Genomic DNA, 18,025 nt, shown 5'->3' with positions numbered 1-18,025 from the left:
TGTTGTGTATAAAAATCGATATAATTACACATTAAACTTATTATACAATTAGTCATTATTAGATTGAAGTAGTTTTCTAATTTACGGAACTTAACCCCTATTTTAACACTACTATTAAGTTTCGATTTACATGGTTTTGATTTACGCGGCATTTCCGTGGAATGTAACCCCCGCGTAAAACGAGGGTCTACTGTATATGTAAGTTTTTTAAAGTAAAAGTATTACCTTCGGTATATAAGTTATAATCAGGTCTTCGTATCATTTTTGATACAGTATGCTTCTTCCTTTTTCGCTGGCAAACATCTACTGCTTGTTTTAAGGCCTCAGCAGCTTTTTCAATTTCTTTCTAAGAATTGAGAAGGATTGTTATTGGTGACATTTTATAGGAACTAAACAGACAATTAAAAATCAGCAATCAATAGATAAAGAATTTTCATAAAAGTTATAATTAAAGTTCCAATTATAAAGCTAAAATATATTAGGCACTTTTCTTATGCTGAGTGGGACTGATTGTCAATTGAAGGCTTAAATTGCATTTACAGTGGAAAGTAGCAATAGTAGTGTAGTAAAAATCAAGGGTTTTAAGTTATACAAAAAAAAAAAAAATAAATAAATAAATAAAATCAACTAAAACAAATTATAAAAAAATAAATCAAGTTATAATTTACAAGATATCAACTTAATGAATTGTCATTATTCATAACCTATCACTAAATTTCATTAAACAAAACTATACGAAAAACTTTTGATTCATTATTTAAACTGGGTTACAACATTCGATCTTTTTAGCATCGATATAAAGACAGCAGAACACTAGCTATCCAAATAAATAACTACTACGAATGGCTAGACGTACTATAAAATTCAAATGCTTGTAATTTTGAAAATGGATTATATAATGAAATGGTAGTGAATGAATGAGATAAATGTATTTATAATGCTTTTGCAATTTTTAAATTATTACAAATAAGAACTAGTCACACTACACACAAATATTTGTTTAGCAAACAATTCATTTTTGAAACACATTCATTTAAGCTGATATCAAGTTAGCTTTAAAAGAAAATATTTTATAAAAAAAAAAGTTTACTGAAAACAAAATGAAATTGTAAACATTGATCACCCCATACCAAAATTACAGATAAAACACTAAACCAAATAAGGACAGATAGGTCATTAATCATTGAATTATTTAACCTAAGTAATAAAAAAATATATATATATATATAAAACACTGCTAAGAATCTGCAATTTTTTTTTTCTCCCTTTGAGTTTTTAAAAATTAAGAAGTAGTGAAAAATTATTGAAGAAAAAATAAAAATAAAACTTTTACTTATTTACTTTGCAGATAAACACTGAACAAAAACATATAAATCATAAAAATAGGTATATTATTCCTAACATTCCCGCATGTTAATAAACGAATACATTCGAATACATTTGTTAAACAAATCTATTTCAACAAAAAAATGTTTAACAAATAAAAAAGGTTTGGAATATATAAAAAAACTTTTAGCAATGTAAATCATTTTAGAGGTACATAAATATGTCGCATTTATTTTCCTTTAGCAAAATTCTTTCCACCTTTGGAAAACAAATTTTGCATTCAGGATTAAATAAAGCCTACTGTTTAAAGTTCTAGATTAGCGGTTGTCAGCCCCAAACGGGCAACCATTTTATTGAAAATGGCTACCAAAAAAGTAAGTCTTAGTCGCCAAAAGTGGCTGTAATATGTTTCTTTATTTGTTTAAAAGCCATGTCATACCGTACTACAACAGCACGCTTCCAATCCTAAGATGTTCAGCACATCAGACCACTCCACCTCAAGAGCGGACCCAGGAAATTTTCAAAGAGAGGGCGATTTTTTTTTTTACTCTTTACTCTTTGGAACTTCAATTTCTTAAAATTTTTGGAGGAGTATACTAAACCCCATCGCTTACCCTTACGCAATCAGAGATGTGTTACAATTGTGTTTCTTTGAAAATATATTGAGAGAGCTTTCAAATCTTTCTCTAATATCATCTAAAATTCAGGTTTTGGAACTGCAATTTCGAAAAAAATCCTGTGAAAAGTTCCAGTCCCTATCTCTAAGGCTATAAAATATGTGCTACGATTTCGTTTTCAAGGCTTCAAGTATAGGAGAATTCTGGGGAAGAGTTCCCTTTCCCCTAACACCATTAAAGATCATCTAAAATTGACATTTTTGAAATATTAATATCAAAAATATACCCAAAGAAAGTCCCTGCACCTCGGCTCAAGGAGGGAGCGATCACCCCACTGCCTCTTCCTTGTATCTGCCCTTGCTCCACCTTGACAACATTCAGTCAACTCCCTTCAGGTTATTTATTATTTTGTGCTAAATCTATTTAAATAAAAAAAAAGGCTACTAAAAGTCAAAAGTGGCAACCATTTTTTGTTACTCTGGTAGCCAGTGGCTACTATCCAGAATTCCTAGTCTAGAGCTTTACTACTGTTTTAATAACCAATATTTTCTACTATACTGATTAATATCAAGCCCAGCAAAGAACAATAAAAGTACAATTAGTGATACCTAGTCTGAGATTAAGTTTTTTTTTTTTCTTTTCTTAACTCTGACAAATATGTATTGAATATACTTGAACTTCAGCTATCAATTTTCTGAGAAATAAAGAAAGAGAAACAGGTGTTTACACTTACACTCTCCATAGTCAGCAAGGCTTGCATAAAAAGCATGGTCCCTTTGCCTAAGGCGTGATAAGTGCTGACATGCGACCTATGGAAAAGGAAGCAGTCATACTCATTATAGAAAGAGATAGAGACATATTAAAAACTTCAAAGGTTCTGAAAAACCAATGGGTTGGATAAATATGAAAACTAAACTAAGTTCTCAAATTAAAAACTTGTAAAATTAGACAAATTTACTAGCCCTTGCCCCAGGCACTCTTAAGTAAGCACTGCACCCAGTTTCTTTTAAAGCAATATTCGATGTGCCCTGCCTTCAATTTTGCATCAGACAATAAATGAAAAAAAACTTTTTCTTCCATAAATTCAATTAAGAAAGAGCCCTTTTGTTTAAAATGGCGTGTCCTTTTATCAGGAAGTGCCCTGCCCTTTTTTATGATCCGGATGAAACACTACTTACAATAATACCTCATATCCACAGCATGAAAGCATCCTTAATTATTGAAAAAATAATAACAGTTTACTGCCTTTATTAAACATAAAAATGAATGGAATTACTTATTAATATTCTATTAGTAAGATAAAAGCATCTTCTTATATACATTTAGCAAATTACACTCAGTGAAAACTTACCATGGCACAAGACTATCTAAAGCTGCAGCAAATTTATTTTGAAAAAAGAGATCCAATGCTAACTTTGCTTCTTTAATTGATTCATCCAAACTTGGAAGACCATCTCTGCAATAATTAACACATTCAAACAAATATTACTTCAAAGAAAACTTTAAAAAAAAATGTTTAAAATTAAATTTATAAGTAAATAGTGACAAAAGACAAATTATTACTAGTAACAGTAATTTTAATTACTTTTACTTCATTTCAAGAAATTCAAGGCCATTTCACATGAACTTATGCAGCTATTTTTTAAGGAACAATTTATTGGAAGCCCCAAAAAAGCTTTCTTCACCAGTGGCGTAACCAGAAAACAATTTTGCGAGAGGGGAAGAATGGGTAATTTTAGCCTTTTTTTATGGTCAAAAAAGAAAAATCTCTGCATTTTGGGGGTGGGGGAAGATTTGGTATTTTATCCTCTTGGCTATATGCCACTGTTCTCAACTTCTTTCTCTCCTTTCTGTTTTTTGAACTGCAGAAGTTGTAAAATATTTTGAAATTTTCAGCATGTTAAAAAAAATTGCAAAAATAAAATCCTTTTTTGTAAGCAAGTATTGCAATGCTCAACATGAAGCATTATAATTCTCACCAGTCAATTCAATTACATACATGTTATAATTATGTACCATAACAAAGATTAGTCATGCTGCACATACTGTAGAATTTTGCACCTGATACTAGTCATTTGATAGGTTTCCAGCATTTCATATATACGTGTTTCCCCCAACTAAAAAAGGGGCCAGGTGCTCTCAGTTAAAAAAGCTTTTTTTGACAAATTTTGTTGAAAAGGTGCTTATTTTAAACTTTTGATACATTATATGCACCCGCACACAAAATCAAAGTGTTTCTTTTATAGTAATGTTTTTTTTTTTCTTCTTCAAACAATGAAAAGCTTTTACATGTTTAGCTTAGTTTAAAAAGGTATGCTCTAAATATTCAGTAAAATCGGACCTTAGTTTCTAGTTGAAGGTTGAAAGTTATGTTTCAAAGCCAGGCTTGTGTGAATTTTCACCTTTTGAAAAAAAAAAATGATGAAAACTTCAAAGGGGAAAAAAGGGTGGATCTAACGCTAACTTAAAATGCGCAGAGGGTAGCGCCATCCGAAAAAAGCATGGAGGAAACACTAATATAATATTAGTAAAGAGTATAGTTCAAACCTACAATATCAAATATTAGTATAAAAACATGCTAGTTGTTTCTGGTAATGGGCCATTCCACTGTCACGAGCGGGACAAAAATATGCTTCAATTTCATTAGCATTTCGTCTTATCTCTTAATATTTTAATGAAACAGAGATAAGCAATTTTTTAAATCTTTACATTTGATACAAAGATACTCCTGACACAATTATATTTTTATTAAACAATTTTGTTATTTAAAATAAAATTTATTTACATGTGTCACGTGCAAAACATCCAAAGTCAACCTCTAGTAACTTGCTCATGAATAAGCTGATATTTTTGCTCTATTAATACAGCAATGACAAAACAAATTATGGACTTTGAAAGCTATGGTTCCAATGTAAAGGAAACATATCTCATTGTTTAAAAATAATTATTTAAACCATTGAAAAAAAAAATGTATATGCCCATCCCATTGAAAATGGTCATTTTGTTCTGCATGTGACGGTTCCTATATATCATAAAAAAGAAATAATTTTTGAAGAAAGTTTTTGCTTAAGAAGTCACACATGCATTTGTGATTTCTGAAGGAACAAAATTTTGTTCATCATCCTTTTAAATTATTATACTTTATGAAATATATGAAGTGTCACGTGCGGGACAAAATTACCGTTTTCCGTGGAATGGCCCTAATAGATATAGTTTTGTCAGTTGTTTTCTAATTAAACAAGCTAACCAAAAAAGACACAGTAAATTTATTGTTTTATAACAAAGCAAACAAATAAATAACTCAGGAAATGTCAGCATAAATGGAAAATAAAATGAATGTGAGAATTATGGTATGAATGCGAAATTGTTTACAAACAAAGAAAATGTTCAGTAAATTACCGCCCATTAGCCAGGGCTAAAGCAGAAATACGTGAAATACACCGCCAGCTCAGTCATTTCCAGCCGAGGACACTCTTTGCTCCCTTAAGTTGTTTTCCATCTCCAGCTCAGTCACTTTCCTATGCCGGGCTGATGAGTGCTAACAAGCACGAAACTGCAGTCCTCGGCTGGAAATGACTGAGCTGGCGGTGTATTTCACGTAAAGAAAATGTTGTTTATTATTTTCACATAGTTTAGAAAGCAGTTAATATTCTGATTGTAAGAGTTTGCTATTATATAATAATCTATACATACTTGTTCTACATTCAATTGAAAATTTAAAAAAAAAATGGTTGTCTGACATTTACTCATAGCTAACAGAATTTACAACAACCCCTTTAAAATTAGAAGGAAAAAATTGTAATATGTTTGTTCTAAGGAGCCATTCATTAATTACATAAGGATGATTTTGGCAAATTTTGACCCCACTCCCCCCATGTAAGGGTATGCGAGATTTTTCACCCCACCCCCCCTCCATTCTTACGTAAGACTCCAATTTGTTTTTCAGAATAATAAAATAACGAATCTACCACTAACATCACAGGAACCAAAATTAAAATTACTATTATTAAATAAAACCTTTTTGTGTGAAGAAATATTTATCAACAAGTTGAAATCTAGATCGAATGTTTTTTCGACATTTTTTTTGTTATATGACGCAGTACTAATTAAAAATAAAACTTGCCATACATAGTGCGACTCTTTTTTTATATTTACACTATTCATTCTTTGTAAAACAAATAATAAACAGCTCATCCTAATACGTTTTTTACCTTCCATTTGCAAATGAAATATCATACCCCTCAAACCACTCAATTGCGCAATTTCAAATGTAAAATATTGACTTTGAAAAAATTACGTAAGAATGGGTTTAACCCCCCCCTCCACCCCCCCCCCCCCCAAAAAAAGAAAAGGTATGTAGAGATTTTTCCAACCTCCCCTCCCCCTCAGAACCTTTACATAATTAATGAATGGCCCCTAACATTAAAATTGACTCCTGATTTACAAATAAATCAGGCTCAAATAAGATAGAAAAGTCACTTAACACAATATGTTTTACTCAGTTTTATGAGCAGCAAAAATTTTAAATTGTTTAAAGCATCAAGCCTTTCCAAAATTCCGGAAATTATTGGACACTAATAGAGATATAACTAGAAACATAATTCAAAGTAAAAATATGTTTCTCAGTCACTAATGAAATTAAAACCATTATTTTACAATATAACTAAATCTTTATCATTTGCAGAACAGCTATCTTGTTTAATGTAATCCAATTACATAACTGAAGCTTAGAAGAATAAAACAAACTTATATTTTTATTTTTTTGGAGAAGTATAACTTTCCATCATACTATTTAAATATAACTAGCAATCTTTCTACAAAAAAAAGACATTGTAGCTTTTTAATGTATTAAAAATAGAAGTTACAAAATTAGATTTAATATTTTTACTTAAAATGCAACTACACTTTAAGAATATATTTGACAAATGGCATTTTTTAATTTCAAAATATTGATAAGATATGAACTTATATATGTTTAAAAAATTAACTTACATGTGAAATCCATCCAGAGCATCTTCAAATGCCTGAAAAATAAACAAAGCAGCATTACATGAAAGTATAGAAGTAAAATATCGTTTTAAAAAACGTCAATATGCGAACATTTTAAATTAAGAGGTGAATTTTCATCAAATGGTGCGCAAAAATTAAAAACTGATCAAATTTACTGCATCGAAATATATTCGATAAGAACATCAAACAAATTTTTTATTCTACATGCGAAATATGGAACTGTTATACAGATCAAATAGTCATCGGAAGTTTGGAATGCGCAATAGATTAGAGCAATAGATGGAAAATAAATTTCAGACAAGATTAAAGCGTGAATCCACTTTCATAAATTTATTCTTACCTCATTTTCACTGTCACTCATTTTGAGATAAGACACTTTATTCAATCATTGTTTGACTAGAAATGTCAAGATTCTTCAGAATACCGTTAAGGTTACACACTTTTGTTATTATTAGCAGAAGATACTTTTTGTAAGTTGCAGTTACAGTTAATTTCCGGCTCGCTCTCTTTTCAAGCTGATGAGGCATGTATCAATCACAGTTTTTACCGTTATACTTGAAATAAATTTATAACTAGACTAAAAACTTGATACTTGCATGATTACAGGACTTGAAATGAACTTGCTGCACACTCCAAATTTCGTCAAAGGATGATAATTTTGCCGAGTAGAACTCTAAAGTTTTCCAAACGGTGATAATTTTTCCGATTGTCAAAGTTTGCCAAATAAGGAAATTTTTGGAAGGTCACAATGACCTCCCGCGCCCTCCCATTGGGGCACCTCCGCACACGAATAGTGTAATAATGAGAAAAAAAAATTGAAATCGATAGCTTTAGGAACAGTATATTGGGAAATTCTTTGACGCAAAAATCATTTACTCTTGTGTCCCCGTTGTCGGTATATTAGAGTTTAAAATCTCCCGAAATTTTAAGGAAAGTGCCAAATTTAGAGACTTGCCGGGAAATCAAAGGTACATGCGATTTCACCGACAGTATGTGACAGAACATCCATCTGCAAAGTGTGTAAAAGATATCACCAGGGCCTGATTTAGGGGAGGGCAGGCTGCCCTGAGGCCTCCACTACAAAGGGGCCCATACAATAAAATTTTTACAAAATATCCTAACTTTCACGGGTCGAAAATATCAGATGTATACATATATATCAAAACATTCGGATATATATCAAAGTATCGGATATTTCAGAAAATATGATGATCTTTTCGAACCCTGATCATGGGCATCCACTCCTTCGAAGCCTCGGGGCCTCCACACTTCCGAATCCGGCCCTGGATATCACTCATTAAAACTCGCTAAATTTGGCAGTTTTATTAAATTTTCGGCAGATTTTAAGATTTTATATTTCGATATGAGGTCGGGGACACGAGGGCAAATAATTTATGTCTCCAGAAACATGTTTTAGTTCTCTTTTGGTTGCTACTTATTTTTAAAAAAAATTATTATATATATTACACAATCGTATGGTTTCCTCGTAAGAATAATGGGTTGCGTTCGGTGGTCCATTAGTAACTTACCGGTCGGTTGATCACATGACAAATAATGATGTCAGCTCCAATGCTTTAGCATGCGCTGACGTCATTAGCTGCATTAGCTGTCACGTGATCAATCGACCTGTCGCTACCGGTCGAACGCAAGCAAAGATATAGGGGTTTAAAAAATATACTACTTCAACTTTTTGTCAATGTAGCTCCGAATTTCAATTTTCGAAAAGTACGCTTTGAAACACCGAATTGCGTTCAACATTTTTAAAAAAAAGTGACTTCTCATGTAACTTTATTTCGAAGCGTACAATGTACAAAGGGAATTATTGAATTATGAAAATGAAAAAAAGCGGATTGATATTTTAAGCTCTAATGTAGACTTTTTGAAAATACTAAAGCAATTATAGCATTTGAGGGTGGAGCGCAGGGACGCACCACCCTTAAATGCTACAAAGTGGCCCAAGAATTTGGTTGAACAACAGGAAAGGTGAGATAAAATGGTTCATTATGTGAGATTCGATCAGATATTGTACCAGACATTTAAGACTCCGGAATGGGACTCTTCGGCGCGGCCATTTCGGCGCGGCCGTTTTGGCGCGGCCGTTTCGGCGCGAAACCCATTTCGGCGCTGCCGTTTCGGCGCGACCGTTTCGGCGCGGCCCATTTCAATACGACCTGTTCAAAAATCGAAATTGTCAGCATGTAAATCTGCCAGACATTGCTTCAAAATTCAAGATATCATTTGTTTTTTAAAGTTTTGTAAAAAGTTTTATGAAGTAATATTTTTAAAGGTGCATTTTGTTTTCTTTTTTATTATTAGTTGATAACATGTAAGTTTAAAAACATCTTCATAATTTTTCGAAGTAGATAAGTTAGGAAACAGCATTGACATTTTTCTATGAAATGTAAATATAAAACTCATTCAATTTAAATTGATTTTTTTTTTTCGTTGCTGATCATTAATTTGTGCACTTACTTAAATATCTTTTCTGTAAAAAATTTAAAAATGTCAACTAATAATAAGATGAATTTTTTATATTTTTTATTGGAAAAAGTAAACGTGTTGAGAAACTCACACGTGTAACCCTGCTCTCTACAAAGTTAAGTTCTGTAAAGTGCTTTGAACACAGGATAGACAAGAAAAAACTTTATTATGTAAAGATTATTATTATTTATTGCTTTTAAGTTTCATAAAGACTAATATAACGAACAAAAAATATTTTAAATTTTTTTTTAAATAAAAATAAAATATTTTGTGTCTTTTTAGTTCTTGTAACTGTTCTATAGCACTAAACTGTCAACTGACTATTTCGTAACAAAAAAAAGGCAATAATGAAAAATAATTATAATAACAAAAATTTAAAAAAAAAGTAATTTATAAAAAAATTATAAATTGAGTACAGAAAAATAATAGTGTTTAGAACTAACTTTAAAAAATAAATGATTTTTTAGTCAATAAAAAAAATCAAACAATGCCCTAAATTTACCTTGATGTCTGTACATGGGTTTGTAATAGTTAAGTCGAGCTTTTTGGTTAGTTTGAAACGTGTTTTCACGTGAAGAAGACTTATGAAATTATTTCCAATAGCTGCAGCAACAAAGAAGTAATCACCACAGAAACACAAAACGGTTCAGCATTGATAAAAAAATATAAAAAAATCGACAAAGAGGTAGGACTGGTACTGGCATTATTTGCTAATTTTGCAACATATTTTTTTTTATGTTATCGCAGTAAAACATACGTGGATCACATATGCCCCCTTTTTTCCCCCACTGTAAATTTTAAAATAAATTTTAACTAGCTTCTAGAGCGCTAAATTCACATTCTTCTTCCAGAAATCTTTTTCCTTCTTTGAACTAAAATTTCTGAAATTCATAAAGTTCAGAATGCAAAAATCTGGCGCCGAAACGACCGGCGCCGAAACGGTCAGCGCCGAATCGGCCAGCGCCGAAACGGCCGCGCCGAAGCAGCCGCGCCGAAACGGCCGTAACAAACCCTTAAGACTCCAACTCCAAATTACATTCAGAAATGCATATTTCTTGTAACATAAATGATTAGCTGTTACGGGTGAGACAAAAACAATAGAACTTAAATATTACATTTGAATAATAAATAATAAAATACAATTCTTACAAAATTGTTGTTGAGGCCCAACTTATCCACTTGAGGTTTTTTGCTGTCATTTTTTGAGAACTTCGATAGTTTCACTCTGCAAGGAGACAGAAAAGAAAACTGAATTTTGTACAGGCAAGACTGAACTTAACAATAAAAAAACACAATATCGTTTACACGAAATACACCGCCAGCTCAGTCATTTCCAGCCGAGGACTGCAGTTTCGTGCTTATTACCACTCATCAGCCCGGCATAGGAAAGTGACTGAGCTGGAGATGGAAAACCTCTTAAGGAAGCCAAGAGTGCCAAACAAACTGGTAGCTAATACAGAATTAGCGCAGACCAGACGAGTGATCGAAGCAATGTAATTTACTGAACAATATCGTTTGCTTGGCGCACGCATAGGCGGGCCGTCCAGGCTGCAGGGATGGGCCGAACTACCCTCTCACTTCCAAAAATAAAGAGGTCTTGCCCTGCACTTATCAAAATTGAAAATTAATTATCAATCGAAGAATGTTTTCTTTTCTTTTTTTTTTTTAAGCGCCTATTGACTACTTTTAGGTTGGTAAATTAAATGTTCAAAAGTCTAGATCGATCGTGGACCGATTTTTTCTTTATTTTTTGAGAGAGAGAGAGAGTGCGAGAGATATATATATAGAAGCGTGATTTAAGCAATATAATGATGTTAGAATCCCATAATAAAACTTGATTTAACCATAAAAATCAATCTTTTTTTTTTTTTTTTTTTTTTTGAAAATTTTATCTCCTCCCCTCATCACCAAAATCTAGAACGACATTTTTTGAGCTACAATTTGAAAATTTTCTGGAGGGGAGCCCCTGAACAGTGACGGATTAAACATGTTGCAAATTCGAGAGTCCCTTGGACCAAGGGGGGGTCTGCAGGGGATGGAAAAGTGCATATGATAAATGTTGTACATATTTCTGTCATAAACAAAGGGGTCCCCAAAAATGCAAACCTGTAAATCCGCTACTGAGCTTCCCACTTCCTAACATAATCGGAGATAATTGCGTTTTTAAAAGTTTTAATTTCGAAAAATGGACGGGGCAGGACCATCCCGAACTAAGATGTTTGGGAGGGGAGAACATCCTCAATTTGCTGAACGAAATTCCAATTTTACCGAATGATAAAATTCGAGCATGCACAGTGCACACATATCATACAAATATTACGTCTAATGAGAAGAAACAATAGGCATCATTAAATACAATTTACAAAATTTTGGAAAAAGAAAGGAATCTCGGTGTTACAATAGTCTCCAAAATTTGCCGAATAAAGACATATTTCAGAAGGTCACACAGTGACTTGTGATATCCCTGGGACGGGATACGTCACTGATTCTTTTCCCCTAACTTTACCAAAAATCGTCTAAAATGCATTTTTAGGAACACAAATTCCAAAGCTTTCCGGGGGAGAAACCACCCCGAACCAGTATATTTCTGAGCAAATACTATTTTTACGATTAGGCTCATATTCCTGATACTTAAAGATACAGCAGTGGCGGATCCAGACTATGGATTTGGGAGGGAAACTTTTTTAGCAGTTATGTTTTTTTTCGGGGGAGGGGGATATGAAATTACTCATAAAAAATAACCAGAAACATTGGGTTTTACAGCCTAGCCTCTGCGACTTAACGCTTCTTATAAAAAAAAAATGCATTACAGATTTTGCAAGTGCAATTCTCAGAAAGTAACTTAAACTTTTTTTTTTCATTGTTTTTTAAAATGCTTTTAAAAAAATAATATTTGCAGCATTGGTTCAATCAGAAAATAGTTTTAGTGCGGGCACGTTTAAAAATTTTCGGCAACTGATAGAGGGGTCCGGGCGGTTCACCCCCGGAAAATTTTTCAAATTGTAGTCCTAAGAACGGCAGATAAGATTGTCTCTGATGATGTTACGGGGAGGTAAGGTTCGAGGGGCCTTCTGCGGAAACATTTAGAAATTGAAGTTTTAAAAGTGTTATTATGGACGATATTTGTTGAGGGTAGAGTAAGAAATGGGACTTTTTGGGGCTGCCCCGATCGATTTTTTTTTTTTTTTTTTTTTTTTTGTAGATTAAATAAAAATTGCTTACTCCTCCCTTCAATTTTTCGAAATTGAAGTTCCAAATACGCTGTTACAGACGAACATTGATGATGTTAGAGGCAGTGGGATTCCAAGGCTCTCCCCAAAAATTTCGAAATTAAAGTCCTAGAAAACGAAGTTTTTAACCGATATTCAGTGATGAAGGATTTAAACACTCTCCAATTTTTCGAAATTGTAATATTTTTTCATTTTTAGATTTGCAAGAGAGCTTTCGGGCAGTTGTTCGGAAATTTTTCGTAATTGACATCTCAAAAACGTGAATGTAGACCATATTTGGTAACGTCATTGGCTCGGTAAGTTTTCAAATTTGAAGTTCCACAAAAGCAATATTAAGCGGTTCTCGATGTTTTTAGAATGCGTGATGTAAAGCAGTTATCCCCTAGAAAGTTTTTGAAATTGAGACGCTGAAAACGAGATTTGAGACGGTTTTGGCTTTGGGACTTCTAAACTGTAGCATTATGAAGACTTTATTTGTAGACCGACTGGGGGGGGGGAGAGGGGGGGAGGAGAGGATAAAAGAAATAGGGATTGTGGGATGTAATTAACTGATTGATAAATCACCACCGTTTGAAAATTTTTGTTTCAAGGTTCTTTTCAATAGAAATTTAGATTTTTTTCACGACATTCTTTTTTTCCCATTATTTAAAAAAAAAAAATCGTTTTCCCAAGGTTTCATTATGTTCTTCTCTTTAATTATAAGAAATGATTTTGAAAATCATTCTACTCAGCCTTCTGGGGCGGGGGGGGGGAAGCACGGGTGCTCCCTCCCTCTCTGTTTGCTCCATTGAACTGCAGAAGCTTTAAATATGATTTGGAAATGGCCCTAAATTTGGTAAATTGAATTGCGACTGGGAAGCTGTATTGTGCCATATCGATGAGTCTTTAAAAATAAGTCCGATGAAAAATACTTACTCAGTCTCCGAATTCTTATGTGGTTAGCTTCTCATTGTCTTATAACTTAGCATAACTTATAACGTATGACGGAAGAGTTTTTGTATTTTTCTATAACCATCTTGACAATCCTGCAGTGCCGGATCTTCTATTTTTTAGAACCGGAGCGAAACCTAAATCCTGCCACCCTTAACCATCTTCCGTTATTTTTTAGTTTATTTTTAAATATATTTGTGTGGAGGGGGGGGGGGGGGACATTCATCCAGTTCCCCTCCGTGGATCCGCTTCTGCTATTTTCAAATCGCTTTTCCTGGGGCTTTTCTTCAAGTTCAAGTTTAATAAAACAGAAGAATTTTCCTGCACTCTGTTGTGAAAATTTTTAGGTATATATGGGATTTTGAAGGGGAGGGGGGACATTCCTGTAGTTCCCCTCCGTGAATCCGCTTCTGCTCAAGTCTAATTACTTTTCCTGGTGCCTTAGTTCACGTTCTAAAAAACGGAAAAATTTCCCTGCACTCTGTTTTCTAAACAGTTTTAGGTACACTTGGATTTTTTTTTTTTTTTGAGGGGAGCGGGTGGGGGACATTCTCGCAGTTCCTCTCTTTGGATCCGTTTGTTGCACTTCTCTCTTCGCTTTTCCTGCCGCCTTTCTTCAAATTCAAATTTAAAAAAAAGGAAGAATTTTCCTGTGTTCTGTTCTGAAAACTTTTAGGTACACTTGGGATTTTTTGGGGGGGATGGGGAACGTTCCCCCAGTTCCCCTCCCGTGGATCCGCGCCTGAGATATAGTAATGACTCTTTACTGCCTCTTAAACCAGAAGTGAAACTTCTCCAGATATTTAAAATGCTTTTGAAACAATTGAGATGCCACCAATTTCACACACCCTCGCCTAATTTTTTGACCTCACGATGACCCTCTGTTCCCCTCTTCCAGTGATTATCTAAACCCTTATAAAGCCCTGGATCTTTCTCGGGAGGATCGAGGGCTTTAAACCCCTAGGCTTCCTAGAGTAACAATACCTTCGTTACCGAAGCTCTGCGCATTCCTATGGAAGGAACCCATATCAGCAGTTGGGGTTTAGAAAAGAGGGAGATTTGGGCAGGTTATCAAAAGGTGTAAGGATTTAAAGAGCATAGTTTAAAGTAAATCAGGAAAATACTATTAAAAGCAATCTAAATAAATATGTCTACTCCGTTAACTATTAAAACTCGGAGGCTTTCTCTAAAGATTTCATTAATGTTAAGGTTTAGAAATATGCTGTGATTTGTGTTATACGAAACTGTTTTGTTTCGATTTAAACTTAACAGTTCATAATTTTTCCATGATTATGTCTGAGCTTAGCCAAATAATCCAATTAGGAACAATTATAGTTTTTCATAGCCATAGTAAATAATTAATGTATAAAGAATTGCAATTTTTACTTTGTTCTTTACTTAATATCTGAAATAAGTCAGTAATTATTACTAGATTCTGACGACAAAAATAGTTCCAAAGCATTGAAATAACATAGAGTGAACTTGTACACACAGAGACAGACATCCTTGAACATGGGCGCCTTCATTTTTTTTTTTTTGTAGCCCTCGAACCTGTAAGCCTCTGTTTTTATTTTGTGTCCTCAAACCCATCAGCTTTTTTTTTTTTTTTTTTTTTTTTTTTTTTTTTTTTTTGCGCCCTCGAGCATACATCTTCCTTTTTTGCGCCCTAGGTTTATTTTGCGCCCTTGCTCCTAAACGCCTTCGTTTTTTCTTTTTTTTTTTTCGCTCTTACACCAAAGCACCTTTGGGGTTTTTTTTATGCCCTCGAGCCTGTGCGTCTTTTTTTGCTCCTTCAAAACTGCAATCCCCCCCCCCCTTTTTTTTTGTACGCTGCACACCTGTACGATTTTTTTCTCTTTTGCACCTTTAAACCTGAACTCCTTAGGTTTTTCTTTCGCATCCTGGAGCGTGTGCGGCTTGTTATTATTATTTTCCCCCGCTCTCAATTTCTATATTGTGAAAACTTTCGAATATCGCCAGGGGGGGGGGAGTATATGACACCTGAGCCTTTTTTATTTTTTGCGCCTTCGGTTTTTTAAAAAATTAATTAATTAATTAATTTATTTATTGAGCCTTCGGTTTTTTTCTGCGCCCTTTGGGAGTCAAGGTTGGCGCCCTCTTGAGGGACCCATTCCGCCCATGACAGAGTGTGCCAGTGTGCCCGGGACAGGCACACAGGACAGAGAGTAAGGCTACCTAAGAGGTAACTTATTGAAGAGAAGATGAGTGGTAAAGGTAAAAGCAACATATTTTGCCGTTAGGGGCCATTCATTAATTACGTAAGGAAGATTTTGGCAATTTTTGACCCCCGCCCTCCCCCACGTAAGGGTAAGTGAGATTTTTCAACCCCCCCCCCCTCTATCTTACGTAAGATTTCATTTCGTTTTTCAAAATAATAAAACAACGAATCTTACATCACTGGAATCGTAAATAACAGAATTTTTAAAATGAAATACTAAGCACTTTTCATAACGCAATCAAAAGGACAAAATAACCTTTCTGAGACAGAAGGGACAATTTAAGCATTCCTGTAGTTTTCGAAAATTCCAAGAAAATGACACCGCAACAGGGTTTCCAGATTTTAGAACAGTAAATACGGGACAGACTTCGAAGAGAGAAGGGGGGGGGGGATTTTTGAGGTTGAGAGTAATCATTGGCCATGTATTTTTAAGGGGTGATAAGCAACCATGTTTTAATAGCTTTCGGAAGAGTTCTCTCAATATGTTTATAGGTGAGCACATTTTTAGAGGAACTCTAACTCAAAGAATAAAGCAAGCAATGGAACGAAGTTCAGTAAAGAGATCGACGTTGATAGGAACAGGTGCTAATTAGTTTTTACTTGCCTTCGCTATAAGTTAAACGGTGCTATTGAAAAAAAATTCTTGTTAAATGTGACTGCTTTATCTGAAATAGTAGTGCAAGGAATCGTACAGCAAAACTTCTTTCTTAATGCCATACCAGCCAATGGAGAAATCTGAATGAGTAAAATAATTTTAATGCACCATTTGCAACTTATCGCCTACATTCATATTGTTACAAATCCTGTAAAAAGTAATAATTGTAGTAACGTAACCTGTAAATAGTTTCCCGTAATGAATATACAACCCCTTTTCATTCCGCTAAAGTATCCGACCCCCTATTTCCTTTTCTTTTCATTGATAAAATTTGATAACGGTCAACGCATTTCAAGAAGCGTGTGGAATATTTGAGAGATTTCTTTCGATGTTTATAAAGGCGTCCCACGTGATAAACAGGGGAGTTTCGATTGAGATTTCGAACTGAGAGCATTTTTGCTCTGTTTATTGCGAGGCATTTCGCTGTGTTGTTTTCGTATTTGGAAGTAAATACGTGTGTAAACGTTGAGTTTACGGTGTTGTGTGATAATTGCTTAATTGCTGATGAATAATTTAGCAGTTGTTGACGATCTTTCCTGTACATAGTGTAAATAAATTTCCTGTGCTTTTATCAAGAACTGTGTCTTCATTTCAAGAAAGTGGAAGTCGCACCGAATCGGTTACAATTGGCGCCCAACGTGGGGCTTCTTCTGGACTTTCTTTGAGTAAGTGTGACTTTGGACATTTTTTCATAAAGACTGTTTGAATTTATAGACTTTGTTTTTATGGTGATTACTCGCGCAATGGATGACCAATTAAAACAACTTCTGGAAGCAATTAATTCTGCGAAAAGCGACTTGGCTGAAAGTTTGGCGGCTAATCAAGAACAATTAAAAAATGATATGGCGGCTAGTCAAGAACAATTAAAAAGTGATCTGACTGCAAGTATGTTGGCAAATCAAGACCAGTTAAAAAGCGATTTAACGGTGCTGAAAAAGGACTTAGCGTCTAACCAAGAGGAAATTAAAAACGACCTTATTTCGGTAAAGACTGTGATGGAAAATAAATTTAATGACATAGAGCATCGAGTTGATGCTATTGAAGAAAAATTTGATACCGTTGAAAGCCGATTCAATGCTGTAGAAAATAAATTTGAAGAAAAAGATAGAAGATTTCATCTACTTAAAGAAGAGATCTTTAAGGACGTGGAAAGGAGATTGGCGACCGCGGAAAGCAGCTCTGTACAGTTTGGCGCTCCCACATCAGTTGCTCGACCGTCCATTAAACTTGCCACATTTGATGGGAAAACTTCGTGGCAGGTTTACAAAACTCAATTCATGATAGTGGCGGAAGCGAACGGATGGGACTATGCTACCAAAGCCTGTCATCTTGCAGCATCCCTGAGAGGTGACGCAGCGGACATTCTCCAGACCCTTCCGGACAGTCAGCGCCTGGATTTCGCCGCCCTCACATCTGCGTTGGAGCTTCGCTTCGGTGAGAAGTGCCAGAAAGATTTCAGGCGACTCCAGTTGAAGTCCCGTTTCCAGAAAACCGGGGAAACCCTGCAAGAGCTAGCGGCGGACATCGAGAGACTGTC

General features: G+C 34.3%; 1 protein-coding gene across 1 annotated transcript in view; it reads right to left on the bottom strand.

Annotated features, from left to right (window-relative positions):
• Positions 1-18,025, bottom strand: part of LOC129216776 (tetratricopeptide repeat protein 39B-like) — a 56,863-nt gene that overhangs the window by 27,022 nt on the left and 11,816 nt on the right. Inside the window, exons 2-6 of the mRNA XM_054850992.1 lie at positions 10,584-10,659; positions 6,936-6,967; positions 3,295-3,399; positions 2,677-2,752; positions 226-346 (exon numbers count right to left, since the gene is read on the bottom strand). Of these exons, the coding sequence (XP_054706967.1) occupies positions 226-346; positions 2,677-2,752; positions 3,295-3,399; positions 6,936-6,967; positions 10,584-10,659 (410 nt within the window). The remainder of the gene's footprint in view (positions 1-225; positions 347-2,676; positions 2,753-3,294; positions 3,400-6,935; positions 6,968-10,583; positions 10,660-18,025) is intronic.

The sequence above is a fragment of the Uloborus diversus genome, chromosome 2 (genome assembly GCF_026930045.1).
Source record: "Uloborus diversus isolate 005 chromosome 2, Udiv.v.3.1, whole genome shotgun sequence".
Lineage (NCBI taxonomy): Eukaryota > Metazoa > Arthropoda > Arachnida > Araneae > Uloboridae > Uloborus > Uloborus diversus.
This window is presented reverse-complemented; position numbering and strand designations above follow the sequence as displayed.